At 44.9% G+C, this 27,956-nt stretch overlaps 2 protein-coding genes across 3 annotated transcripts; one reads left to right on the forward strand and one right to left on the reverse strand.

The window, feature by feature from the left end:
- Positions 1 to 631: 631 nt before the first annotated feature.
- Positions 632 to 4,921, forward strand: l3hypdh (trans-L-3-hydroxyproline dehydratase). Its single transcript, XM_077587036.1, has 7 exons — positions 632 to 780; positions 1,204 to 1,688; positions 1,750 to 1,919; positions 3,558 to 3,818; positions 3,903 to 4,024; positions 4,516 to 4,592; positions 4,716 to 4,921. Exons 2-6 carry the CDS (start codon positions 1,211 to 1,213, stop codon positions 4,538 to 4,540), a joined length of 1,056 nt encoding a protein of 351 aa, XP_077443162.1. The 5' UTR covers positions 632 to 780; positions 1,204 to 1,210; the 3' UTR covers positions 4,541 to 4,592; positions 4,716 to 4,921.
- Positions 4,213 to 27,639, reverse strand: daam1b (dishevelled associated activator of morphogenesis 1b). Of its 2 annotated transcripts, XM_077587030.1 has the most exons (25): positions 27,450 to 27,638; positions 16,461 to 16,750; positions 14,228 to 14,317; positions 12,784 to 12,855; positions 12,499 to 12,593; positions 11,428 to 11,761; positions 11,252 to 11,362; positions 11,071 to 11,174; positions 10,394 to 10,460; positions 10,196 to 10,313; positions 9,973 to 10,111; positions 9,833 to 9,891; positions 9,573 to 9,760; positions 8,608 to 8,895; positions 8,429 to 8,536; positions 8,198 to 8,227; positions 7,562 to 7,659; positions 7,402 to 7,486; positions 7,227 to 7,333; positions 7,074 to 7,162; positions 6,846 to 7,014; positions 6,596 to 6,764; positions 6,399 to 6,530; positions 5,928 to 6,098; positions 4,213 to 4,838 (listed from the first exon to the last, which is right to left on the reverse strand). In XM_077587030.1, the coding sequence occupies exons 2-25, from the start codon at positions 16,656 to 16,658 to the stop codon at positions 4,623 to 4,625; spliced, it is 3,237 nt and encodes a 1,078-aa protein (XP_077443156.1). In that variant the 5' UTR covers positions 16,659 to 16,750; positions 27,450 to 27,638; the 3' UTR covers positions 4,213 to 4,622. The 2 variants fall into 2 exon arrangements, with proteins under 2 accessions (XP_077443156.1, XP_077443157.1); XM_077587031.1 differs by lacking the exon at positions 8,198 to 8,227 and having other exon boundaries at positions 27,450 to 27,639.
- Positions 27,640 to 27,956: the final 317 nt, after the last annotated feature.

Below are 27,956 nucleotides of genomic sequence, written 5' to 3' on the forward strand. Positions count from 1 at the left end.
GCTATCGCCTATTTTTATTAACTTTAAAAACTGCGCTCCCACGCTGGCACTTATGATAATAACATCGCAATAAAAAAAAGTCTTCCCTAATGCACCTCCTAGAAAGCTCATTAGTTGCCATATGCATGCAAACCAGAGATATGGATGCAATAAAGCGAATGCTATCATTTTTATGATTATAATTATCCACGAGGCAGCAATTTTGTCTAATTAATGCTCAGGTCGTTTTGAATTGTGGATTTAATGCACATGTATTTTTGTCTGGAACGAGAATGGACGGGAAAACCTATCAGGAAGTATAATAATAATAATAATATGATTATGTACTGATTCCTGTTTCTTATTTTGTGTGACAATCAATTTATTTATAAGCATGCGACCTCTCTACTACTTTGTAAATATAATGTAGATTTGGAAATCTGCTGTACAGTCTTATTTTAAGCATTTAAACTTCATTAAGTCAATCATTGTTATTGTTTTATCATTTTTAAGTTTTTATGCGATAGTATTGGGACGTTAGAAATCACCTTTACGCGTGTTTTCGGTGGAAAAAAATACGGTGGTTGCACTTCCTTTCCTGTCCACGGGAGGGCAGCGCACAGTAGAGGGGCCTCGCAAACCACCGAAGTAACGACAACATCTCGCGAGAGTAATCCAATCCCAGCTGGTGTCATTACACTCGCTAGTCTTCCAGCGTTTTACGCCACGTGATATCCACTAATTATGCTTGAATAAGTTGTTTTTTGGCTGTTTTGGCACCGTGGTGGTTGAAAGCTTAAGGTAATGTTTTGGCTATTTTATTATAAAGTCACTTTATCGTGAAATGTCTGTAAAAACGCGACGTTAAAGTCATTAAACAAACTAAATCATGACGTACAGTAATACAATCAGTCAAGCGTATCTTTGAACGGTTAATTGATGACAAACTAACTTAAATAACCTCAAAACGACGTTTTTAATACTTCATATCTTTTCATTTAAGGCTTTTATATGTTACTTTACTCGAATTATTCGTAAAACTTGTCCGCACGCTATTCACCATGCTAAATGTTGCTTTGAATTTGATAAGATAAAGTTTTTCTATCGTTTTTACAAATAAAAACGAGGAAAAATAGTACTCGATGTAGTCGCAATATCAACTAAGTTTATTTTAATCTTCTAACGGTGAGCTTTAATCATCTAACGGTGAGCTTTCTTCCTTAGCTCGACGATGGATGTCAAGCTTCCGCCACACGAGGGCGCCACACTGTCTGTGGTGGACATGCACACGGGCGGCGAGCCCCTACGCATCATCATGAGCGGCTACCCGGAAGTCAAAGGCCAAACGCTCCTGTCCAAACGACGCTACGCGCTCGAGCACCTGGACCGCTTTCGGCGGACGCTAATGCTAGAACCGCGCGGGCACTACGACATGTACGGCGCCCTGCTGACGTCGAGCGAGCTGCCCGACGCCGACCTGGGTGTCCTTTTCATGCACAACGACGGCTACAGCACCATGTGCGGCCACGCCGTGGTGGCGCTGGGCCGTTTCGCCGTGGATTACGGCCTGGTGAAGACGCCGCGCTCGCCCGAGACGCCCGTCAACATTCACTGCCCCTGCGGCCTGGTGCGGGCCTTCGTGGAGTACGCCGACGGGCGCACGGGGGCGGTCAGGTTCCGAAGCGTGCCGGCGTTCGTGTTCGCGACAGGTACGTGCCGTGGTTTTTTTCGGCGGTAAGACCGCTTCTGATTGGAATTGTGTTGTCGCAGGCGTGACGGTGGCGGTGGAAGGTTTCGGAGACGTGACGGTGGACGTCAGCTACGGCGGAGCCTTTTACGCCTTCGTGGACGCTCGACGCTTCGGGTTGGACGTCGGGGAGTCCAAGACGAGGGATTTGGTGGACGCCGCCACGGCGGTCACCAAGGCCGTCAAATCTCAGGTACGTTTGAATTTAGGAATTACGGTCATTTGTTACGTCGCAAACCATCTCAATTTTGTTTCCCTAGCCTTTTTTTTCGCTGCGCTAAACTTTTTGCGTTGAAAAAAACCAAGTGCCTGAAAATTTTCTAATGTGAAACTATATCGCCTCGATCACATGTCAAAGTGGCGGCCCGGGGGCCAAATCTGGCCCGCTGCATCATTTTGTGTGGCCCGGGAAAGTAAATCATGAGTTTCTATTTTAGGATCAAATTCAAATGAAGAGTATATATGTATATTTAATTTCCTGATTTCCCCCCTTTTAAATCAATAATTGTCATTTTTAATCCATTTTTTTCTGTGTTTTTAGTTCAAAAATCATTTTGTAAAATCTAAAAATATATAAAAAAAGCTCAAATAAACATTGTTTTAGAACTTAAAAAACTGAATATTCAGGGATTTTAATCCAGTTCTTTTAATCCATTTATAAATGGTCTAGATTCACAATATCAAGTCGTTCTCGTCCAAGTTTTATTAACAGGAATCATATAAACGCCCAAAAACTATTCCAAAATCTTCCACAATTTTTACACCGAACGTCAAAACTTGAACTTAAATCTCGGAATTACGATTTTTTAAACTCCCAATATTACTTCTATCTCCTAAAATGAGTTTTATGGTCCCACAGACTTAACGTCCCCAAAACAACTTCCGTTTGACGTTCAATCAAAATAAGCAACAAAATACACTTCAATTTCCAAAATTTTACGATTTGAATCTTGTAATAGTACAATGTATGATTTAATGTTTGTTCTATTTTGATCTCATAGTACAGGGGTGTCTAACTCGGGTTGCTTCGCGGGCCGCTTTAACGTCAACTTGATTTCATGTGGGCCGGACCATTTTAGATATAATATTTAGATTTATTTTATTTTATAAATTGATAAAAAGAACTGGATTAAAAGCCCTGAATATTCAGTTATTTATACAACTTAAACAATGTTTATTTTAGCTTTTTATATAGATTTTACAAAATGATTTTTGAACTAAAAACACAGAAAAAATGATTTAAAAAATGTCAATTTGATTTCACGTGGGCCGGACCATTTTAGATATGATATTAAGTTTTTTTTTAATAAATGGATTAAAAGAACTGGATTAAAAGCCCTGGGTATTCAGTTTTTTATAGATCTAAAACAATGTTTATTTTAGCTTTTTAAAATATATTTTTAGATTTTACAAAATGATTTTTGAACTAAAAACAAAGAAAAAATGGATTAAAAAATGACAATGATTGATTTAAAAGGGGGAAAATGGGGAAATGTAATATACATCTATACTCTTCATTTGAATTTGATCCTAAAACAGAAAGTCACAAGGCACTCATCATTGACTTTCCCGGGCCACATAAAATGATGCGGTGGGCCAAATTTTGTAGTTATTTATTTTATTGAACAATTACAAATTAAATAGAGGAAGAACTCGTTTTTTTTCAACTGTTACATTTGCTTTAATATTTAAGTTTTCACCATTTTTAAAACGTGCTCAATATAAAATAAATTTGAAGAGGCTTAAAAATAAAAAAAGATGCACCCGTTTTAGCTTTAAACAATGATCAATCCACCGATTACGAGTAGTCAAAAAAACGGTTACCTTTTAGGTGAAGCTGCGGCACCCCGTGGACGACGACCTGGCCTTCCTGTACGGCACCATCCTCACCGACGGCAAGGACGACTTCTCCGAGGACGCCACCGCCAACGTCTGCGTGTTCGCCCAAGCGCAGGTGGACCGCAGCCCGACAGGATCCGGCGTGACGGCCCGAGTGGCCCTCCAGTACCACAAAGGCCAGATCCGCTTGAACCAGTCCAGGACCTTCCGGAGCGGAGCCACCGGTTCCGAGTTCACCGGGAAAGCTGTGGAGGTAAGCGGATTCGTTCATTGATTCGTTCAATGATTCGTTTGTTCGTTCGTTGGATTTCAGTGTTCTGTTTTCTTACCTTTTCAGGAGACCACTTGCGGAGAGTTCGCAGCGGTCGTGGTGGAGGTGGCCGGCAGAGCCTTTTACACGGGACTTTCCTGTTTCGTGCAGGAGCGGGAGGACCGGCTCAAGGACGGATTTCTGCTCAAGTGAGCCACATTTTCAATTTTTACTCCCAAGTTCAATCTGAATCGTTTAGCTTTACTTCATTTGTTCAACTTTTAGAGTGTAGAATTGTATGGCACATTAGATGAATTTTGCATGCCCAAAGTTTTCACTGTTTCCATTTTGTAGCTATAGAAAAACCTTAAATAAATGTATAGTCATAACACAAATATTGACTTGAGTATGTTTTTATTGGCATTTTATGAGCATCACCACAGCTTTATACGTGCACGCGTACCGTATAGCTAGCGTCCACGTTTCCGCGCTCCAAATTGTACCGACTGGACGTAAAAATCAAAAAAAGTTAAGGCCAGCTTTTAACAAACGGTGATCTGATATCGTATATAGAAATGCTGTTTATTTTCCTTAATAACAAAGCTGCTCTTCGGCTACTTAAAGCTCTTAGGGGAGGAAAATAGTTCATCTTGAGTCTTCTTCGCCCATCACTTTGTACAAAACGCTCCCATTCTTGCAGTCCTTTTCAGGGGAAAGTATCGTGAATGGACGTCGCCGGTTCCTTTTAAAGACAAAGTCCATCCTGGAAGCGGGCAGGTGAGTCAAAAGAAGAACACCTTTATTTTCCTAAAAGTTGAGCCTGGCGACGGGTCGCTCGCGGCCGGACCCGTCCGAGTTCTGGCTGTTGATGCGCTTGCGGTTGCGCTTCATCTTGGACAGGTCCTTGTCGAAGACCTCGCCCGAGCGGAGGGCCGACACCAGGTCGTCGAACTCGCCGCCGTCGTCCTCGCCGTTGGCCTTGGCTTTGCGCGCCTTGCGCTCCTTGTCCCGCTGCTCTTTTAGCTACGCCGTACAAAGGAAAAAAAATCATGTTAGAAACCAGCAGTGTACTAAAATTGTCCGAATAAACAAAAAAAAAAACTTAACCTTTTGTTGTTCTTATCCATTACAGATCGCTGTAGGACAGAGGTGACCAAGTCCAGTCCTGGAGAGACGCTATCCTGTCACTTTCCCCGTGACCGGACAATTCACCGAAAAACGTTTCGCCGACAGACGGACAGTTCGCGGAACGGACGTTTTGCTGAAGCACTCGCCCCGCCCCCGGATCGTGTGTGTATATGTTTTTCAACCTCGGCCCGTTACAGATAACATTCATTTAGGAATAACCGAGGGCATGTACATGCCCTCGGTTATTCCTAAATGAATGTTATCTGTAACGGGCCGAGGTTGAAAAACGTACACACACGATCCGGGGGCGAGGCGAGCGCTTCAGCGAAACGTCCGTTCCGCAAACTGTCCGTCTTTCGGCGAAACGTTTTTCAGTGAATCGTCCAAGCACCCACTTTTCCATATCTCCGTGCACCAACACCGTGTTTGGACATTTCGTCAACGGATAATTCGTCGCCAGACAGTTACAATAACAGACTAACTTAGGGTTTTGTTAAGAGGCGAGAGATTTGTTTTAGTCGAAGAGGAAGATATCGTTTTAATGGCAACTGACACTCATCTCGATTTATGGGCAAAAAGTATGCACTGGTTTTGCGACGGTACGTTCGATAATGTACCTGCCAACCATCATCTCTATACCAGTGCGTACCTTTTGCCAATGAATCGAGATGAGCGTCAGTTGCCATTAAAACGATATCTTCCTCTTCGACTAAAACAAATCTCTCGCCTCTTAACAAAACCCTAAGTTAGTCTGTTATTGTAACTGTCTGGCGACGAATTGTCCGTCGACGACGTGTCCAGGCATCACTAACATACATGAATCAAATGATCAACTCATCCAGAAGCTTGCTGACGAGTTGATCATTTGATTCAAGTGTGCTAGATAGAGGAAGGAGATATGGGAAAGGGAAAAGTAACCAGATAGTAGTTCCCCAGGACTGGACTTGGCTGGTCACCCCTGCGCTAAGAATCTGAATGTCTTACCTGCGCTTCCATTTTGGCCCGGCGTTCTTCTTCCTCCTTGCGCCTCCGCATGTTCTCGTTCTCCTGCCGCGCTTCGCCGAACGACTGCAGGAACTGGTCGAAGATGCCGAAGAACTCGTCGGGCTGCATCTTGCAGGCGTCCTCGCCAAAGTGCTTCACGGCCTTCAAGAACTGCAGGAAAGAGCCACAAAGTTAAACATTTCAACTAGTGTAGACCATTCGCAGGGACTTAATGGTCGCCACCAATAAAGTTAAGCCGCCTCGGGGCAACGTGATCCGGTTTCCCCTCGTAAAGGCCTAATGGAGACTCTTTGGTCCTGTACTGTTTGTTTGCAGTCATTAAATAAAGTTGGAATATTCAAAAAATGGCTGAAAATGTCCATTCGGTTTGTTTTTTAAGAAGCATTAACATAAGTTGCCAATTGAAATAACTAAATAAGTGCATTATGTGGTTTAAAAAGGCTATCTCACCAAATCTTTGGCCTCAGTCAGCGAGTCCTCCACGTCCGAGAAGCTAAAGCTAGCCACGGTGATGAACTGGCTCACCACGGACACAAACTTGTCGCCCGCTTCCTGCGCTCGCTTCTTCTGGTAGTCCAGCTCCTGGCAAAGAAACCCGGTGTTAAGTTTTAGCGCCCGGCAAACGCAGACACGGCGAACTAACTTACGCTCTCCACGCTTTTCAAACCGCTCCGCAAGTTGCCCACGTCTTTCTCCAGCTCCGTCATGTTGACTTTGGCCGCTTCGGGGACGCTGGGGAGTTCGCCCTGGAACTGCAGCACTTTGGGGTATTTCTTCTCCAGGATGGTGATCAGGTAGTGCAGGAGATTGATGTTCCTGGGGGGGAAGAAGAAGAAGAACCGTGAGTGACACCATCGTACCGTCGTACCGACCAGAGTTTCTTTTAGCTTAGCTTACTTGTCGATGCTGGATTTGGTATCGGCGATCTTGTTGAGGGACGACACCTTGAAGCCGTACGCGTTGCCCCTCTGGCCCTTGTTCATGTAGTTCCCGAAGGCCAGGACCACCTCCAGGAGTTGCTTCAGGTTTTTGCTTCGCAACACTTCCTCGGAAGCTCTCGTCAGAGCTGAGAAGGCAAACGGCGTGAGGATGGGATGGGATGGGCTGGACTAGATTGGACCTCACCTTCTACTTTGGGCTTCATCTCCGCGATCCTTTCCGTAAACTTCTTTTTAAAGTATAAGGACTGCAGTCTCTGCTGGTAGTGGTTGATTCTGGGTGGAGTAAATGGGGTCATTAAACGGTGAAGAATAAAAGAAGACGTGCGACGACGTTTACCTGCTCATCTCGTAGAGGAAGCGGTCAGCTTTGGCCATGCGCTCCAGCTCGTGTTTGTGTTCCTCCAGGAGGTCCACGTCGCTCTTCTCCGGGACGAATTTCAGCAACTGGAAAAAGCCAAGGGTTAAAAATGGACAAGAAAATAAAGACGTAGACTTGAGATGGCGGATGGCACCTGCTCCAGCATGTCTTTGGGAAGGTCCTCCTGCTCGTCCATGGTCAGGATGGCCCTCTTGATTTCGGCGTTGGACAGCTTCAACCTGGAACGGCAAAACCAAACAGAATGTTAAACTAATCTTGAGACCGCTGTTCATTTGGACACGCCTTCAAATTACCTGGAGAGGAGGATGTTGCAGTTCTGCGCTCTTCGGCCATCGATGACCGACAACTCCTTGACTTTTTTGGAGCCCAGCGTGTCGTCGTCCGATTCTTTCTGAGGGGCACACAGGCAAAAAAAATAAAATAAAAATACACATTCAGTGTCCAAAAGAATGCATTTTAAAAATATTCAGAACTTCTGTTAACAAGGAGAAAAATAGCAGCCATAAGAATAAGAAGTGGGACCGTATTTTGCGGACTACAAGTCACAGTTTTTTCTGTCAATTTTTAATTTTAATTTTTTTTTTTTAATCGTTTGTTCTTGCTATTTGAACAAATATAAAAATGACAATTTCCTTTTTTCATCGTGTATTCTTTGGCTGCTGTGACTTATAGTCCGTCAAATACGGTCACAAATAAATACGTTCACAGATATATTCATAAAATGAAGAACCTTCGAAAAACAGACAAAAAGGATAGGTAGGAATGCACCCTTTTTGTTACACAAAAATATCCCAGAAATTCACCGACGATACAACAAAAGGAGGAAATCAAGAAATGAGAAACACCCACATTTTTTAGAGTACACAAAAAAAAAGAAAGACAAAAAACTTTTGAGTCCAAAACAAAACCACACAAACAAACACACTCACCTGCTTGCTGTTATGGATCGTAAAGAAGTCCTAAAATGCGTCCGGGAAGCATGAGAAGACGCAAAAGCGTTCGTTAGAAGGACTCCCGCAAAATTAACGTGAGGTGACGGTAGCCCGGAAATCAACCCCCTCCCCAAAAAAAGCCGACTGGACGGCCAATCACACGCGAGTTGTGGGTGGAGAAATGGCGAGGTTTGACGCAAGTGCCGGAGTGCAAAACGGGTGGAGTACCTGCTGGCGCTGGTAGGCCGAAAAGGTCTTTTCGATGTCCTCCAGGTCGAGGATTTGGAAAACCCGGGCGTCGTCCACTTCCATCCAAACGGTGCCTTGCAGCTTATTCTGGAAAAAGAGCGGGTGGGTTCCGGGTGGGTTTTTTTGCCGGCCGGGGACAAAAGGGACGCCGTCCTTACCTCCGCCAACTTGGCCCAGTTGAAGGACTTTAGCGCGTTGCCGGGCTGCGGGATGTTCTTTTTCTGCAGGGAGGGTCCGGGCGGGGCCCCGGGGGGCGGGGGGACGCCCAGCGGCGGGGGCGGGGCCGGAGGAGGAGGAGGGCCGCCGGGAGGCGGAGGAGGAGGCGGCGGTGGGGGGAGGAGGCCGGCGCCGCCCGGGGGAGGCGGGCACGCCCCTGGTGAGGAAGGCGGGGCCAACAGGGGCGCCAGGGCCAAGGGGGGGCCGCCGGGGACCACGGTGGCTTGTCTCTAGATGGGGGGAGTATGGATTAGTTTATTAGAAATGTGCAGAAAGTACCAAAATGAATAAGTTGTTTTCAAACTTAATATGAATTGAATTTGCATTTTATTCAAATTATACTATAGCAGGTGTCAAAGTGGCGGCCCGGGGGCCAAATCTGGCCCGCTGCATCATTTTGTGCGGCCCGAGAAAGTCAATGATCAGTGCCGACTTTCTGTTTTAGGATCAAATTTAAATGAAGAGTATAGATGTATATTCAATTTCCTGATTTCCCCCCTTTTACAACAATAATTGTCATCTTTTAATCCATTTTTTTCTGTGTTCTTAGTTCAAAAATCATTTTTTAATAACTAAAAATATATGTAAAAAGCTAAAATAAACAGTTTTAGATCTATAAAAAACGGAATATTCAGGCCCTTTAATCAATTTATAAAAAAAGACATAAATATTATATCTAAAATTGCCCGGCCCACATGAAATCGAGTTGACATTAAAGCGGCCCGCAAACCAACCTGAGTCTGACACCCTTGCACTATATGGTGCTTAATAGTATGTGCTTCTGAATTTTGAAAATGAAAAACACTCATTAGTAGTACTCAAAGTAGTATTTTTCTGAATACCGGGTCCAATTCAGGGCCCCCCGGTCTCCCGGTCTCCCGGTCCCCCCCCCCAACCCGAGACTCACATGACAGAGTTGATGCAACTGCGCGCTGAGCTGTGCCACTTGCATCTTGACGTTCTTGTGCTCTCCGCTCTCCTTCTCCAGCTTCTCCTTCATCTTGTTGAGCGTCTGCATCATGTCGTCCTTCTCCTGCGTCTTCACGTCGCACTCGCGCTCCTTTTTCTCCAGCCTCTGCTGCAGCTCGTGGTGCTCTAAAATAAATACAAATTCCAAAATAAAAATCAATCCATCCCGATACAAGCCCCGCCCCCCCTCTCCCTCACCTTTGCGCATCTTCTCCGCCTGCTCCTTCCAGCGTTTCACCTCGTTCTCGTTGACCAGCCTGAAGGACAAGCACGCCATTCGTTTAAAAATGTAAAAAAACAGTCTAAAAATGTCCGTTTTTGTTTTTGTTTTTGCTCACATGCGCACGACGTTCTTCACGTTGAAATTCTCCAGCGGCGCCGCGTCGGGGTCGTGGCCTTTGTCGTTCTGGAGCACCATCTGCTGGACGATGCGGTCCAGCAGAAGCCAGTACTGGACCGTGTTGCCGCTCCTCTTGTCTGGGCGCCGCAAAAAAATAGTTTCAGGGGGACCCGGACCGGTTCAGTCCAGGCCCCCCCCCCCACCCGAGAACCGAGACTCACGCGGCATGAGGAGGCAGTGGTGGAGGACGGACATAAAGTGCGGGTACGCGTCCGTGTGGTTCATCTTTTTGCGGATCAGCTCGAACACTTGGCTGGCGCTTTTGGTGTCCACGTGGACCTACAAAAAAAAGAAAGGAAGATGGCTGAGAATGGGAGGGGTGGGACGATTGGACGCAGGGATGGACGGACGTGGCTCACCGACTCGAAACGCCTCGACAGAGCCAGCTCGTCGTCGTTGCGCAGCATTTCAAAGTAGTCTAAATGTCTGTTGGGGAAAAAATGCCAGATTAAAAAAATAAAAAATCCTTACTTGGGTTACTTTTGGACTTTTTGAAGCAGATGTCCAATCCAATCAGACTGGGAGATGCGGCCAGATCAAGCTCCTCCTACTTTTTCCCATTCAAATGACTCCAAAGTGAAAATATTCAACTTATTCAGAAAATCAGAGCTATGGCTTAAAACATGTTTGAAAATCTAAAGATATACATGTTCCACTTTAAACATATTTTTATTTCAGTGGTGCAGCACACATTTTAATTTTTAATTTTAGGACATTAATAAATCATTTTGTTATAATTTTCTCAGATTTTTGTGTGTTTCCTCACATCTTTCATACAAAATTGGGACAATTTGATCAGTTTTAAAGTTAGTTGTGTGAGCACCGTGGAATTATTTACATATAAAGTACACCTCTACTTACGAAAAAAGTCTTGGAATCAATTAATTTTGTAAGTAGAGGTACGACTGTATTAAAAAAAGCCAGTCATCTAAATTGAAAAGTGACAAAAGAATGAAAAATAGACAAACATTTACATGCAAAATGAAACCAAGTCATCCAAACTCATCATATTAATAATAATAATAGAAAAGTTGACCTGTCCAAGGTGGCATTTTCATGAGAACGAAGCTTATCGATGACGGGTTGAATCCCCAGCATGAGAAACTCGTAGCGCAGGTGAATGCGAAACTCCAGACTGGTCTAAAATTCAAAACAACAAAATGATTTTTACCACCTATATTTTTGAGGTGAGGGGGCGGAGTCCACTTTGCGCTCACCTCTCCGGCGCCTTGACTCAGCACGGCGTTGATGAAGGACATGATGGCGGTCTTCAGGCTGACCTCGTCGCGGTAGCGTCCCGTGCTGCGGTCCAGGTCGTTCACCAACGTCTGCGGGCGAGAACGTTTGAGTACGGGCCTCCGGCTTACGTCACGTCACCCCCCCCCCCCCTTACCTGAAAACGCGTCCGCTCGCAGGCAAAACGCTGGTAACGCAACATGGCCTCCAGGACCTTGCGGTGTCCCCCGGGCACCAGGCACACGGCGCCCAGGATCTCCAGCACGGCCACCTTGGTCTTGAGGTCGTGGGCGGCCAGGCTGCGGGCGATCACGTCGATGCTGTGGCCGTGCGCCAGCACGTGGGCCCGCCCCTGGGAATTGTTCATCAGCGCCTTGACGCAGCCGATCAGCGAGGTGTGCACGGGAGACTCGGACGTCTCGTAGTCCATGCCCTGGAGGAAGTTCAGCAGGCACGTCAGGCCGTCCAGTTCCGTGAAGCGGGTCACGAACCTGCCCACAAAGAAAACAAAAAAAATCATATTTTTGGGGAAGAACAATAAAGTCTGCAAAAGAGAGTATGAAAAAAAGTCTCTAGGATCGTGTATTCTTTTAGAATAAAGTCGTCAAAAAACAGTTAGGAAAAAAGGCTACACTAGGATCATATTATATATAATATATAGATAAGATATAAGATAATAAATATATATATATTTTTTTAAAGTACAAAGTTGCCAAAAAGCAGTCCGAAAAAAAGGCTCCACTAGGATCGTGTTTTTTTTTAAGAAGAATAAAGTCGTCAAAAAGTAGTGAGGGGAAAAAAAGGCTAAACTATGGTCATGTATTATTATTATTATTATTATTTTTTAGAAGTCAACAAAAAGCAGGAAAAAGTCCCCACATGATCATGTATTATTAATTTTTAGAAAAATTAAGTTGCCAAAATGCAAGAAAAAAAAATTGTAGCAGTAAAAAAAAAACTATAATCACGTACTATTATTTTTTAGAAGAATAAAGTTATGAAAAAGCAGAAAAATTGTTAGATTTTTTTTCACCTAATAACATTTTTGTGGATGAAAACTAGATCAAAAACACTGGAAAATTTCAGAACATAAAAAAGCAAAAAAACTGGAATCTAATGTAATATTGTGGCAGGAATAAAGCCCCAATTTTAATTTTTTTCCCACTCAAAATAAATATTATGACCAGAATAAAAACGATTTTCCTTTTTAAAAAAACAAAAAAATGACCTCATGGGCTGCGTCCTGAGTGCCGTCTTCAAACTCTCCACCGTTTTATTCCTCTCCTCCTCATCTTCCTTCTCCAAGGCCTGAAGTGTCGTTCTCTGTAATAATAAAAAATAAAAAAATCCCATTACCATTGACGTTGATACACGTTCAATTCCGCTAGTTTGTCCTCCCTCAGAGTTCGTTTAAAGAAGGAAGGAAAAAGTAAGCCAATAAAAGCGCTGGGAAATGGTCAAAAAGCTCAAAGGCGCTTTTACGAGCTCTTTTACCAGCATTTTAACCACTTACAGCTGCCATGGAGTTCAGCTGATCAATGTAGTATTCCGGCCAACTGGTGGCGCTCTTGTTCTCTTCTTGTTCCTGAAAAAAAAAACAGTAGTTTAGTCCATCTTCCTTTAAGAAATTCCACGCACTGGCAACCCGACGTGATTCGGGATTGAGGCCACGCCCCCCCGCCGAGTTTTAATCCCGCGTTTTAAATCTCAAGATTCGCTTGTCCATTCCTTTTATTTTTTTTATCGGTTTATTTGAGGGAAGAAACAACAAGGTTTTTGATGGGGTTTAAGTCAAGGGGAAATCATGAAAAAATAGGTTTTCCATGGGGTTTAAGTCAGGGGGGTTCCATAGTAAACAACGCTAACGTGCGCTTCAAAACAAGATGTTTCCAATGGGGGTCGCGCTTTTGCAAGTTTGGGTTGTTTATTTTTGGCCGTCGGCCAGGTTTGGAGGCGGAGTCTGCAGGCGTTATCGACGATTCGGACGCCGTTGGCTTTGGGACGTGCGTTCTTGTCTCCGTCTCCAAAAAAGTGTCACGCGGAGCTATTTTGGGAAGCTGATAGTGAGAAAATGAGGCCAGTGCAACTGGGACGCACGCGTGGGAGAAACGGCAGAAATTGTTTGGGTGGAAATGGCGGTTAAAGACGGAGCAATCGATCCATCCATCAGGAGACAAATCATTCACGTCCTGAAATAGAATATTCGCTTTTGGATCATTTTGAATGAATGTTCATTTATCATTGAAAAAAATATTGTCTTGGGATTTTTATTTTATTTTATTATGAATTAAAAAACAAAAACAAAAGGAAAAATCTGCCTATATGTCAAGAAAACGTTTTGTAGTCTCAATACTCAATATTTTTATTTTATTTATTATATAATTTATTTTCTATATTGTTTATTTATTTATTTTTGAATATATTTAACTCATCTATTAAAACCCTAGCCCTATTTTTGTTAACATAAGTACTTGTAATATTACATTTATAAGATATTTAAATATAGTATATTCTTTATACTAAAGACAGATTTTTTTTAAAATACTTCAATTTTAATTCAGTTACATTAATTAAAAAGGGGAGAGGAATTTAAAAAAAAGATTGCTCTAGCGCAAACTATAAAATTGGGAACAAGTCTACACACCCCTGTTGGAATGCCAGCTTTTTATGGCATAAAAAAAAATAAATAAATTACTTCAACTTCTTACGATTGCGCAATATGCCAATTTTTTTTTAAAGTGGGTGTGTCAAATGCCCGGCGCTAAACCGGGGCGGGGCTAGCAAAACCATTCAAGTAGGTGCGCCGCTAATAAAAAGCGCACATTGGGGAACCATATTTCCAGGCCCGTTTCCTGCGCAGACGGGGAAACTTTTTTGCTCTCTTTATGTTCTAACGCGCACCTTCATTTCATTTCATTTTTCTTTGGGTCACGTCAAACCTTTGATGGACGGCGTACCTTCTTTTTGCTGCAGTAGATCTGCCATTTCTTCTCGGCGGGGAGGGCGAACATGGCTTCCCGATGTTTCTCGGTCAGGTCCAGCTCGTCCTGCACCCAAAAAAACAACATTTTGCATCAGTAAAAAAGCCTCTGTCATTTTTTAAATGCTCTATTTTTCTATTAAATCCGTCTTGAACAAACAAAAAAAAGGAGAAAGTAGTTCAACAAGCAAGACTAATCCGGCGTCTTGTGATTTTATGGCAGCGTGAAGCTAGCAAGTTGGGAAAGATTTGGGCTTTTATGACACAAAGTGTGTCGTTCATTGAAGTGTAACATTTAATTACCTAATTGTATTGAAATAAAAGCCTCAAGTCTTATTTTAAAAGGAGCTGTTAGCGATAGCGAGCTAACAACAGTCCATTCTTATCTGCCGATTCCATCACAATCGCGTGCTATGTGACGTTTTGAAGCGGAAATCTGTCCCACAAACGTGGAAATCTTGGCCTCAAAACACATGCGGTGCCATGACATCACTCCGACGTGGATACAAACATCAAGTCATGAGGCCGCAATCTGTCTTTCGACAACGACTCGTCTTCTTAGAAGCCAAAAGAAGAAGAAAAAACGTACGTTTCGGTCCTCGAGGACAGCGTTTGACGTTCTTTTCACTTTTCGAGATGATTTTACGCCGGTTGCTCCTTGACCCACGGTTATGCCTTGAAGGGGAGGGCCGGCGTGAGCCTTTTTTATTTAGCCGGGGGGTCTTTGAGGGTGCGGTGTCTGCCCGACGTGCGCTAACAAACATCTGGAGGCAACATGCGGCCCCGATACGGAGCAAAGTTTTTTGGCCAAAGGGAGGCGCGCCATAGGGTTTTGCGGCGGTCGGAATGGCGGCCAAATAGCGCCCGGCGTCCGGGTCCCCCCTCGCCGCCGTCTTTTCCCCGGCGACAAAAAAAAAAAAGAGGGTACGGTCACACTCAATTAGGCGCTCAGAAAGGGCGGCGGATAAAAACAAGCAATTAGCGGCCGACGGGGGCCATTCATGTGCAAAAACGTCACGCTGGCTTTAGTCTCGCCGGACTGAAAAAGGGAACAAATTGGAGTGGACGCAAGCGGGCGAGTGAGTGAAGAATGGACAGCTTCAGAGTTTGGGACGTTCGCCGCCGCCGTTCGCCGCTTGGACGCGTGCCCGGGACTTGTTGAGCTCATACAATGGCCGCCATGCGGGACCGAAAAGGACTTATCTGGAGTGCTGGGAAAAAAAGGGGGGAATTCGAGCAAAACATTGAACTCATCCGCAGTACAAGGCGGCCAATCGGGGTCAAGCAAAGGATGGGCTGGCCGGCGTAGGGATTTTTTGGGGGGGGGGGTGATGGAATAGGACAACTGCGCCATTGATGATCCGGTGCCGGTCTTAATAAAGGCCTGCCAACAAATTTAATTGCCATTCGGCTGCATTTTATTACATTACATTAAATACACTTGCCCATCCTAATGCAAGTATATCGGCTAAAAAATGGGCGAGTGGTTCATTTTATTTATTTATTTTTTTAAAACCGTATTAAAATCGGCCCTTGAAAATGTCGTGTCTTGTAAAAATAAAGTGAGCTACGCTAAACCTGCTAGGCTACGGCACAGGTGTCAAAGTGGCGGCCCGGGGGCCAAATCTGGCCCGCCGTATCCTTTTGTGCGGCCCGAGAAAGTCAATGATGAGTGCCGACTTTCTGTTTTAGGATCAAATTCAATACATTTCCTGTATTTCCCCCTTTTAAATTAATCATTGTCATTTTTTAATCCATTTTTTCTGTGTTTTTAGTACAAAAATCATTTTGTAAAATCTAAAAATATATTTAAAAAAAGCTAAAATAAACTGATTTATAGCTATAAAAAACAGAATATTCAGGGCTTTTAATCCAGTTCTTTTAATCCATTTATTAAAAAAAAAAAAAATCTAAATATTATATCTAAAATGGTCCGTCCCACGTGAAATGGAGTTGACGTTAAAGCGGCCCACGAACTAACCCGAGTCTGACACCCTTGGGCTACGGCTAGCGCGGTTGGTCGGTAGCCGGCTAAAAAAACGTGGCTTTTGGAGGTACGGGGGGAACTAGCTAAACTGGAGCACCCGGAGAAAACCCACCCATGCAAGAACACGCAAACGCGGACGTTCTCATCACTGGATTTGTACTATTTAAAAAAAAAATCGTTTTTTTTTGTTTTTGGGGGAGAAGGAAATGACATGCTAGCTTACCACCAACTCGGAGAAGATCCCGTCCAGCTCGTCGTAGCCCGGCATGGGCAACGCCGGTTCCATGGCCTGCGGCGCAAAGTCCTCCCGCAGCCGGTAGGTGATTTCCGGGTGCTCGTTGTTGTTGTTGAAGCAGCAGAAGATGAAAGACAGGCCGGCGCCGCTGCCACCGCCGCGCCCGGCGCGCTTCCGGGGAGCCATGGCGCCCCCCCCCCACCCCAGCGAGGCTTGCGGAGGCTCCTTTCGGGGTCACGCCCTCTGGCACATGGGCGCTCGGCCTCCGTCAGAGAGTCCTGGAAACGTCAAAGGAGACAAAAAACGAGTGAGTTAAAAGTCACAACGTGTCGTATTTTGCATACAAAAGTGGCTTCGAGTCAGGAGGACCAACGGGGATCTTTCTCGGCGCTCTAGCCACGCCCACTAAAACGGGTCGGGACTCTGCCAGAAATGGAGAGCGCAATTTTCTTTTCAACTCTCCTTTTTCACGGTGGCGATGACGCGGGTGCGAGAACAAAGGGAAAAAAAAGACGGTAGACAGTGAGTAAGTCGGACTTTCCCTCCCCGAGGCCACGGGGAGGATTCGGATCGTTAACAAACGTCTTCTTTCGAGGAGAAAATACGCCGTCGTCAAGTGTTCTCCACTGCTGGATGAAGATAAAACATGTTTTTAAAAAGCTGCTGAGCTCGCGGCTGGATTGGCGCCAAAAGGGATAGATAATAAATTTATGTTGCCGGGTAAATTAAGACTTCAGTGTGACTTAAAATAGGGCCAATATCCTCTTTTAGGGAAAAAAATTGGGGCCTAAATATAGGAAATATGTAGTTTAATTTTTTGATGAGCTAATTTAGCTATTAAATATATTGATCTTTTGAGTTTTAGCCTAAAACTGAAAAGATAAATACATTTTGATTGAGTGAATACGTTTAGAATGACGTCCAAATTCTGATCTAAAAGTTCAAAACAATTCTAACATTAAAGTGACTTTAATGTCTTTAAATGATGAGACTTGAAAGTAGTCCTTTTTTGTCCCTTTCTTCCATCCTTTGTGATACATTAATAAAAAAAAAACATAAGTTGTCCACATGTAAATAAAGGCTTGAACTGTTGTTATGCCTTTGAAACAATTGGAGACAAACTTTCAGGAAAAAAAAAGACAGACAAAAAAAGCCGGAACCGGTTTGGATGGCCGCGGGCGCTCACTTCTATCTTTACGAGCGCCACTTTGTTTTGACTCGCCGCCTCTTTGACCATATTAGTCCAACAAAAGCTCCCTCCCGTCTTTTTCCCCCCGTCCCGGCCACGGGCGCGCCGACGCGGAACGGCGGAGGTGGTCCGTCGGACGGTCAAGATTGCCCGACGGGGCCTGTCGGGACTTGAGGACATTCCTGGCGTGGCTGTCCCCGACTACAAAAGGCAAAAATCCCGGCTCCCACTTCCCAAAAAGATACATGCTAGGCTAGGCTAGCTGCTTGAACACTCTAAATTGCCTAACCCTAGCTACGATTGGTCGTCTTTAGTCTCCTGGTGCCCTGCGATTATCTGGCCACCCATTCAAGGTGTCCCCCTGCTAGCTGGGATAGCCTCCAGCACCCCCCACATAAGCGCGTCAGAAAATGAACATTAGCGAATCGTACGGTAGTATCTTAATTCATCGCCAGCGACAATTTGGCACTCAAATCGGTCTATTTCTTAGTTATTCCACTCAAATATTGGGGAACGCCCCCTTTTTCAGCCATTCTGGTTGTGACATCACAACCAGAATGGATCGTAGCACTGTGCTAGCGAGAACAAATTGACAAACTGGCAACGAGAGAATAGGCGGTACACGGTCGATTGGTCGCCGGTCTTTTGGTCGCCGATCTTTTGTTCGCAGGTCTTTTGGTTTCCCGGAAGGTTATTGATAATTACCATTTAAATCGTTGCTCAAATTCCCTAAATACAAACTGCGAATGACTATTTAGTCCTACTTAATGCCCTATTAATTATTAGGCTAAAGAAAAGCTCCAAATTTCCCGGACGTTTGTTTTTTTGTTGGAGAACTTGTTAAGACCCTGACTGAAATACCTTCTTAAAGGGACAGCGCATGTACATACAAACTCTTCTACACGCACACGTCGGCTCAGTGAAACTGCTCATGGCCATTGTTAGCTTTTATCGATGCGTAGACCGTGTTGTTTTACCTTGTTTTGTCGCCGTTCTTTTGGTCGTCGCTCTTTTGGTCGTCGGTCTTTTGGTCGCCCGTTGTCGCGGTCGGTGTGACCAAAAGACCACGACCAATCGACCGCACACGGCCAATTGCTAGCATAAATCTGTAGCTCATTACGGGTGTGACATCACCTCCTGATTGAAAAGTGGGCGGGGCCAAGCGCCTGAAAAGGGAATATCACAATGAAATGTTTGGTTTTGTTGGCCCAGATTCTGAACCCGCAGCGAAAGCGTCCCGGGACGCTCCACTTGGCGCCACGCCCGCTCGGCCATCGAACCGCGAGAGCCAGACGATTGTTTCCCTCGCGGGTCGCCGGGATGAAATGCGCCGCGCGTATTAATAACGTACAAAAGGGTCCGTTGTTTCGGGGATCCGGGACCACATCATTTTAGCCGGAGAAAAACAACGTGCTTGGGAAAACCGCCACGGCCGCGTGACTTGATTCGGGGAGCCAATAAAGCGACGTTACTTTAAAAAATACAATAAAATTATGGAAAAAATATATTTACTTTAGAGTAATATTGGTGTGCTAACGTTTGAGGGACTTTTTAACATTCTAGTTTAGGGAAATAAAAGGGTTTCTCATTATAAGCCTGGCGGGCCGCCAAGTCTATTTGACCACGTTAACTCCAAATGGAATATTGACCTCATGGGCCGCATTTAAAGGCGCCGGTTCATGCAAAATGTTGGCAGGAGAAACATCCTACCGACCGAAATAAACAACAACAAACACCAACCAGCCTACGTTTCAGCGAAACACACAAAAAGAAGCAAAAACTCCTCCGTGGAAAAGCAAACAGAGTGAGTAGTAGAGTCATGGGGCAAGTCACATTTTCATAAACTTTCCATTTTTGAATTTCAGTGGCTATTGGAGTCAAACATTCAAAGTCATCCAGTCAACCCAAAAGAGTCGGAATAAATCAAAAAGGTGACCCATTTTTTCTACTTTGTCTGCGTTCCCCACAAATTCCTTTCCAATAATGAAAACAAATGTCGATAAAAACAAAGAATAAATCTGAGAATTTGTATTTTGGAGTGTCCTCTTTGGGCGCAAATTTCTCCCAAACAAATGCGATTACATTGGCGCAGTCGTAATCTCACCCCCTTCTGTTGCCATGGCGACCGGAGCCGTTGCCGGCCAACCGGCTCGCATCCCATCGAATTATTAATATTATTTCTTTACAAAGACACACTAACCCATTTCCTTCCCATTGGGATCTTTGTCATTTTGCGAACGGCTACCCGAAAACCCCAATATTGTATTTTTTTTAATCATTTTTTAATTTTACTGGCAAACGAGTGCAACCTGAGAAGCCCGGCGTTAAAGCCACCCATCACTCAAGGTGACTTTCCTTCCCACCCCCTCTTCAAAAAAAGCATTCCCGCATCCCCACATATTTCATTCTCCCCCAACCAATGATTACAGGGCATTCCCCGCGACCAGTCACCACCCCCCTCCATTTTCCACTCCGACACCCGCTAATTAGCCCGTCACCTGCGCCCCGATAAGCGCCCTCCACATCGCGTGCGCTCTCGACGGCGATAAACGCCACCCGCCCCCCGCCCCGCGCGCATTCCAGGCGGCAGATAGCGCTCCGGCACCCTCTTCCCAAATCTCCAGCGACTTACCCCCTAGAGGCGGAGCCCCGAGCTGCTTCCCTTTTTTTTAAATCCTCGGCGGTCTCATTTTGGCGACGTCGGCGAGCGCCGGGGGGGTCGAAAGCGCGCAAGCTAGCCGGCAAAACTTGCGCCCGTCGGTGAGTTATCGCCGCGAAATGCGGCGAGGGAGGAGGAGGGCGCAGATGTGAGCGGGCCACGCCCCTCGGGCCTCATTGGACAGCATCCAAGGGTCCAGCCCCCCCCCCCCCCCCCCCCCCCCCCGACCCAGCGGACGGCCGTCTCGGGCTTTGTTTGGAGAGCGGCGCGGGGGAAAATAAAAGCTAGGTGCGAAAAGTGTGAAGTTTGAACCAGATTACACATCGAATGGCAGTCAATGGCACTAATAAAAGGGTGTCAGACTCGGGTTGGTTCGCGGGCCGCTTTAACGTCCACTTGATTTCACGTGGGCCGGACCATTTTAGATAGAATATTTCGATTTTTTTAAATAAATGGATTAAAAGAACTGGATTAAAATCCCTGAATATTCAGTTTTTTTATAGATCTAAAACTTTTTTTTTTCTTAGTAAGGGAAAATCTCTTTTAATCATTATGTTCCATATTAAAGTGGAAAACAGAAAATATTTTTATATATTTTTAGATTTTACAAAATGATTTTTGAACTAAAAATGGATTAAAATAATTTCAATTATTGATTTAACGTCAACTTGATTTCACGTGGGCCGGACCATTTTAGATATATTATTTAGATATTTTTTTTATAAATGGATTAAAATTCTGAATATTCAGTTTTTTATAGATCTAAAATAATGTTTATTTGAGCTTTTTTAAAATATATTTTTAGATTTTACAAAATGATTTTTGAACTAAAAACACAGAAAAAGGGATTAAAAAATGACAATTATTGATTTAAAAGGGGGGAAATCAGGAAATTGAATATACATCTATACTCTTCATTTTAATTTGAGCCTAAAACAGAAAGTCGACACTCATCATTTACTTTCTGGGGCCGCACAAAATGATGCGGCGGGCCAAATTTGGCCCCCTGGCCGCCACTTTGACACCTGTGCACTAAAACATCGGTTATATTTGGGAATATAACAGGAAAATAATATACATACAAACATACCTTTTATAGATTTTTTTGTGGATAAAGCAGACACTTAATAGCAACTTGGAAGAAATTTGCAGTTACTTTTTGAGTTGTTTTTTTCTAATCCTTTAATAAAATGTTTTTTAATTTATGTTTTTAAGAAATTTGCAGCTCTAGCCAAGTCCAAAGTTCTCCTGTAGTCCTATTTTTTTAGCATTTATTCTCCTTTTTAATGGCATATGATGTATTTTTAGACATTTGAGCGCGAGTCATGGCTAAGCTAATCTATTAGCCGTCTGTTAGCTATGTATTAGCAGTCTATTAGCACGTTCTTCCTTCGTAAGCACTGACGCGACGGCGAGCGTGCGTAAAAAGAGAAGAACGACGGATATCAGATCCAGCTGTGCCACATTTTTTTTCCCTTTTTTGACTCCTGACGTGCCGCCGCCGCCGCCACCGCCGTCGCCGCTGCGCCCTTTTAAAAAAGCCTTTTCAAGTTGCGACAAGTTATCTCCTAGCCGGGAATTCTGTTTGGGCTACAGCGTGGCGTGGCCGTGGTTGCTGGGCGTTCGCTAGCCGAGCATTTGAGGAATTAGCGGGGATTCTCTCAACCACGTGAAGAACAATCGACGCCACAATGTCGTTAGTTGGAAGCAAATTGCCAATATGAAGGGGCTAACAGCGGTCACGCGCTTTCCAATTTTCAGGACGGTGGCGTTTTGTGGCCTTAAAAAACATTCATTTTAGATCGCAATGCTAAGTTGAATTTAACTTTGGACTATTGACGGCAATACACACCCAATCCAAGTGGATCTAACGCATGATATTGTCACAGATGCCGATTTATGCTACTATGAACTTTACTCTTGTTGCCAGGGGAAATGTGCTAGCTAGCTTAGCGCTAGAAAAGGTCGCGACCACATTTGACGGGAGACGTCTAGCGCTGTCAATGGCAGAAGATGAGCTGAAAGAGGTCAGACACCGCTAGAGATACTAAAAATGAAACATTTTAGAGGGAATTAATTTTTCTCCTCCCATGTACCTGATGGGAGCTAAAAATGAGGTGACTCGGCATACAAAAAAATATGCCGCGGGGACAAAGATTTATAGCCCCGCCCCCACATGATCATTCCCAGACCGCCTCCCCCCCAAAAAGGAGATTTTCACCTACTGCCGGTGGGTCTGGAACACATAAACACTCAACTGTACATCTAAGGAAGTCAAAAAAGCGGCAGTCAGGCGAGGTCAACTTTTGCCCCGCCCCCTCCCGTTCCCGACGCCGTTGTACTCGAACGCAAAGCCCCCCCCCCGTCCCGAACTCTGACCTAACAAGTGTTTGTTTGTTTTCCGGATGATAGGGCGACGGTTCTCACCGGCGCGCTCTCGGCGGAAATCGAACGCGCCTCGTAACAGATTGACAGAGTCGACGGGGTCGGAAAGGTCGCGGCTTAGCCGCTTGATCCCTCCAGATGTAGGCCAAGCGCACCTACGAGGGCAACGACGTACGGTTTTTTGTTAAGGGGGGAAAAAGGGGGTTTAAAAGGGAGCGGGGGGCGTGGTCTAAGACGACGGACGGCGAGGCCCGTTCGTTGAATATCACCGATGAGGGTTTTACAACGGCGCTTTGGCGAGGACGAGCGTTGCGGGACGCCTGAGCCGATTATCTCCCGGTGGCGTAAGCTTCGAACGGCGGCGAAGGCGTTCACGCGTGTTGACACGGAAACAGACATATTATAAATAGGCAACGTAGAGGTTGTTGTCATTTTTTTAGTGACTCGGTGCCACGGACGGCAAGAGACGTCCAATCGATTTGGACTGGGCGGGGCCAAAGGAAGCCACGTTAATAATAAGGCAGGCCTGCCAATCCCTGCCGCATCAAAGGAAGACGGAGCACAGCCTCAATCTTGCGGTTCCGCTCAACTTAGCTCCCCTATTATGGGATGTCAAAAGCAGTGACGTGCTACTCTGGGGGGGTCATTAAAAACCCGGGCCAGGGCGGCTAGAAAGCCCACTTGTGACGGCGGGGGTCTCCGGGCCGGTCCCGCCCACCACATGACAGGAGCCAAAATATAGGGTGAGCTAGCATTCTGGGATGGCGACTCATTCATTCGCTATCAACCCCGCAATTCTTCATTTCCGTGCTTATTTGCCCCCCCAAAAATCCGCTAGTTTGCGTCCTGATAAGTCGACACGCGGCCTTGTTTATCCCGCCGCCACCTGCTAGCTTGTTTTGACAACACGCGCCACACGTTCCCAGACAAAATTTGTTTTGTTTTTTAAAAAAACGTGACCTTCCGGGGGAGCGACTTTGTTTGGATGCTTCACATCAGCGGCGTTTGGTGTGGTGGCAACAGGTGCCCCCCCCCCCCCGCATATGCAAGAGCCGCTTTATTCCGGATCTAATCATCTGCTCCAAACATACGGAAGCCCGGCGCTCCGTGTTATTCCAGCTGCGGGACATTCTTTTCAAAAGCTATTCAGCGTTGGCTATCCTGGTCTAAGCTAGCCACGCTACGTCAGACAACGCTTCGAACACAGGTTCATTTTTGAACTATAAAACTAGCTTTACAAACCTGGTGGGCCAACAGGCTCCTAAAACAGCGCTATTAAAGTAAGTATACATATTTTAACCACATTTTCTGCTTTGGCAACGTATTTTGGAGACAGCCACGCTACGTCAGACAACGCTTCCAACGACAAGTTCATTTTTTAACTATAAAACTCACTTTACAAACCTGGTGGGCCGGCAGGCTCCTAAAACAGCGCTATTAAAGAAAGTATACATATTTTAACCACATTTTCTGCTTTGGCAACGTATTTTGGAGACAGAAAAAAAATCTGTTAAGCTACATCTAGTACAGATCTTTGGCAGACCCCTAAAAAAGTACAAAAATAAACATATTTTAACCTTACTCTCCTCCAATTAACCATGGCTGGTTTAATTTTTAGTCTATGAATAGACATGCGTTAACCACTCGTCCACATCTAATCCATTTGAAGAATTATAAACCTGGTGGGCCCACCAGGCCTCCTATTACAGTATGATTTAAAAAACAACACATTTTTACAGCATTCTAACTCACGGGTTGCCCATAGACACCAATAGCGAATCCACCTATTAACTCGCTCAGCATTTTTTTTTAGCTCTACTCTGAATATTATCCCTCCAGACTCAGCCTCCCTTCCTCCCTTCCTCCCTCTCTCCCACCCTCCCTCACATGCCATCCTCTCATCTCTCCAACTAGAACAAGAACTGGGTGACCCGAAAAAAAAACCTCATCTGGGTGCCATCCCTTTTTTCTCTCCTCCCTCTCGACAAAGTCCAACTAGGTTCCGTTCTCTAAAAACAAGGCAGATGATCACGCAAAATGGCGAGCGAGCGGAGGAGGAGGAGGAGAAGGTTCGCCTCGGCGTTCCAACCCCCGTCCGACGCACCTCGTGTTAGAATGGCGGCCATTCGGCGCCGGTCGCGTGCCGCGGGCTTGTTCGGGCCGCTACATGCAAAGTAATAACGTGCGTGGGGAGGGAAAAATTAAGAAAAATTAAAAAAGAATGCAGCTTGTTCTCACGCGAATGACACGCAGACTGCAAGTGATTTTCAAATGCTAGCATAGCATATCTTTGATAAACAGCCATCCAAAAAAAAAGGCTTTGGAATGACAGAATTAGTCTTCCTTTTTTTGGCAGGGGCCCTAGACCCGCCCACGGAAAAAAATCTGCGAACAAAAGAGGGTGACGCATCCAGAATGAGCTGCAGGTTTAGCTAGCGACATGGGCTAGCTAGCGCAGTAGTTTGAAGATAGACATGGGCGTCAATTCTGGTTGTGATGTCATAACCGGAACTTCTCCCAAAAAGTTTTGCCTGATGGAAAACGGTTGCCTCAAAAGCATAAATAATAAACTTTGACGTCTAAATATTGAGTTCTCCGCCCCAAAAATGATCATTTTCATTTCATTTTGAAATATTTAGAGTACATCTTCGCCCTGATCAATAGCTAAATGCTAATTTCTTCCTGCTAACCATGAAAAAGGGGGTGCTTTCTTTGCATCTAAGGCCTTTTCCACGTGAATAATTTCAACAATGAGGTCGTCCACTTGGCAACAATGCGTAGAATGTCAACTGGGGTCTTGGGTGTGACCGCCAAAGGGCCCAGCTGTTCCAACAACGGCGAGGACGGGTGCAAAAGGCCGGATTGGGGGCAGGGCGTGGCAAACGGGGGGGAGGCCAGGGGGAGTCGCGGCGTGGTGACAGACCCCGCCGGCCCGGACGGAGGAGAGATGCTAAAAGACGCTTTTGTCTGGCCCAAAGCACGCACAGATCGGAGCGGATTTCCCCGTCCAATCGCACGGAAGCCTCGTCCCGTTGCCGTCTTGGTCTAATCCGCCTAACTCCATCATTTTTAAGTTGACAGTCAATGCAAATTGGAATCATTTTTGCCCGTTTTTGGTCTTAACCTCGACTTTAAAACTCCCACTTTTGTTTTATATCTTTAAAAAAAAACGCCATCATTAAGCAGATCCATTTTTTTTTTACACTTCTCCTGCACTTCCTGGGATGGTGCTGACATAAGGCAATCGCGGCGGGCTCAGCTGCAACATCGGCGCTAAATGACATCCGCCGTTGAGAGATTCATTAGACCGCCCACACCCCCCACCCGCCCCGAGGCGCCGCCTTCAGGCAGGCCAGCCGTGAAGGGCAGCGGCGCCCCCCGCGACCCTTTGTAATCGAACGCTCTCAGTCCATTAACTCGCTTTAGTGCGTTTCTGAACGTTGACGGGCAGGAACAGGTACAGAACGCTAACTTTTAAGTAAATGTGCGCAGTCCAAACACCAAAGAGATCGGCGGGGGGAGAGGGGGTTGCTAGTCACAATGTCTCGCCAAGCTATAGACAAAATACGAGCCGAGGATTTATAGTGTCAACACTACCGTGCTAACATTTAAAACTCGATACGCAAAACAGTGGTCCATTCATACTGCGTGAATAAAAAATATTTATAAAAAACGACATTAAAATGCAATGTTTATGTTAGGCCATTGTTTTTGCCTTCGGTGTTCATTATTTTTAATTCCCCAAAAATGCAAAAGCTGGGGAGGGAGTGGAGCCCACTACAATCACATAGAGGCGTCCGTCCCACTCAAATGATTGAGAGCGTTTTAATTCCGGGGAATGCGAGCGCTCGCTGATAACCGACCGAGGATAAGCCGACCCCGGCCCGGAACGATTACGCCGCTGTAATCCCGACGCCACTGGATTCGGCGCAAATATTTTCTCGTCCTAAACGATTTGACATCCTATTTCTTCAAAAGGTTATTTTTTTTTTAAATTTAGATTGAAAGAATTGGAGATGTCCCTAAATTTTTTCTATTGTCAGTGTTAATTTCTTAAAAAAATATATATTTTGACTCACTCATTGCCATTGACATCGCTAAACGTCCAATTTGGACTGGGAGGGCAATCCTCTGCCGTTTCAAGGATTGCAAGTCAAATTATTACAAGCACATTCTTTTAAACTTGGAGGACAAATTCGATTGTGGACATTCCCTTCAAGTCAATAAAACACATTAAATGTAGCCCCGTATAAAACAAGTGCATTAGCATCGAATTAAACATGCATAAAAGCTTACACGTCAATATGCAGCTTGTTTACATTCAATACATAAGTGGTGTGCTTTAACAGTTGCAGTTTTACTCGTCGATTTGGATGGAATGGCTTGCAAAAATAACTTGCTGCCAGGAATTAGACGGTGACTTGTTCATTTTCAATCGGAATTGCACAAATTCAACTTTCAGCCGCTTTGTTGTTGTTTTATAATTTTTTCTTAAAAAACTTTCAACCATCAAAGCTTCACACACACTAAAAACACCAACAACATTTCTTGGACGAAGACAACAGAAGATTCGGTAGAAAATAAGATCCGGTTAGGTGAGGCGGTCGAGCACCTGGGGCTAAGCCGGTCGGCAGTGACTGTCCGTCGGCCACGGACGTGCACACCGACCGCATAGCCCCGGAGCCTCGACGACGCCCGTTTGCACACCGGTTGCTAATCAAGAGACAAAAAGGGCTTTTCTTACCGTGTTTTGGTGAACATTCTTCTCCGTGAGCTCACCGGGCGGTAGAAAAAGTAGTCACGGGAAGCAGCGAGTAGGCGAGCAGGCAAAATGGCTTTTAATCGAATTCCTGACTGGCTGCCTGCGAAAGTGGTTCGCTTGCTTGGACCGTGGCGTGTGATGTCATCATGGACGAGATGGACCCCGAGCTGCGCATGCGTCAAGCTGGATACCAGGAAGTAGAATGTAAACAGTTCACTCAGCGGTCACGTGGACATCCAAAACGGATATAAATTGTAAATGTCTTTAGATGTCAAATAGAGATGTTTTTATTTTATACAAGATAATTATCAATATATATTTAGGATTTTTGTCTTTATTTTGACCAGCCGGATTCAATATATAAATCTTGTATTTGTACATTTAATTTGGAAATTTTCAAACTACGGCAATAACAATATTCAATATATTGGTCAAAACGAAAATAAGAATAAAATATCAAATACTTGATTAGTTTTGTTGGTTTGGGCC

Source organism: Stigmatopora argus, chromosome 19 (assembly GCF_051989625.1).
Source record: "Stigmatopora argus isolate UIUO_Sarg chromosome 19, RoL_Sarg_1.0, whole genome shotgun sequence".
Lineage (NCBI taxonomy): Eukaryota > Metazoa > Chordata > Actinopteri > Syngnathiformes > Syngnathidae > Stigmatopora > Stigmatopora argus.

Bases quoted from the DNA above. Each gene is read 5' to 3' on its own strand.
- l3hypdh (XM_077587036.1), top strand. From the start codon at position 1,211: ATGGATGTCAAGCTTCCGCCACACGAGGGCGCCACACTGTCTGTGGTG. The intron at 1,689-1,749 runs GTACGTGCCGTG...GTGTTGTCGCAG, and splicing joins GGCGTTCGTGTTCGCGACAG to GCGTGACGGTGGCGGTGGAA. The intron at 1,920-3,557 runs GTACGTTTGAAT...GTTACCTTTTAG, and splicing joins CCAAGGCCGTCAAATCTCAG to GTGAAGCTGCGGCACCCCGT.
- daam1b (XM_077587030.1), bottom strand. From the start codon at position 16,658: ATGGCTCCCCGGAAGCGCGCCGGGCGCGGCGGTGGCAGCGGCGCCGGC. The intron at 8,896-9,572 runs GTGAGTCTCGGG...CCCCCCATCTAG, and splicing joins AGTTGCATCAACTCTGTCAT to AGACAAGCCACCGTGGTCCC. The intron at 6,765-6,845 runs GTAAGCTAAGCT...CTTCCCCCCCAG, and splicing joins ACCAAATCCAGCATCGACAA to GAACATCAATCTCCTGCACT.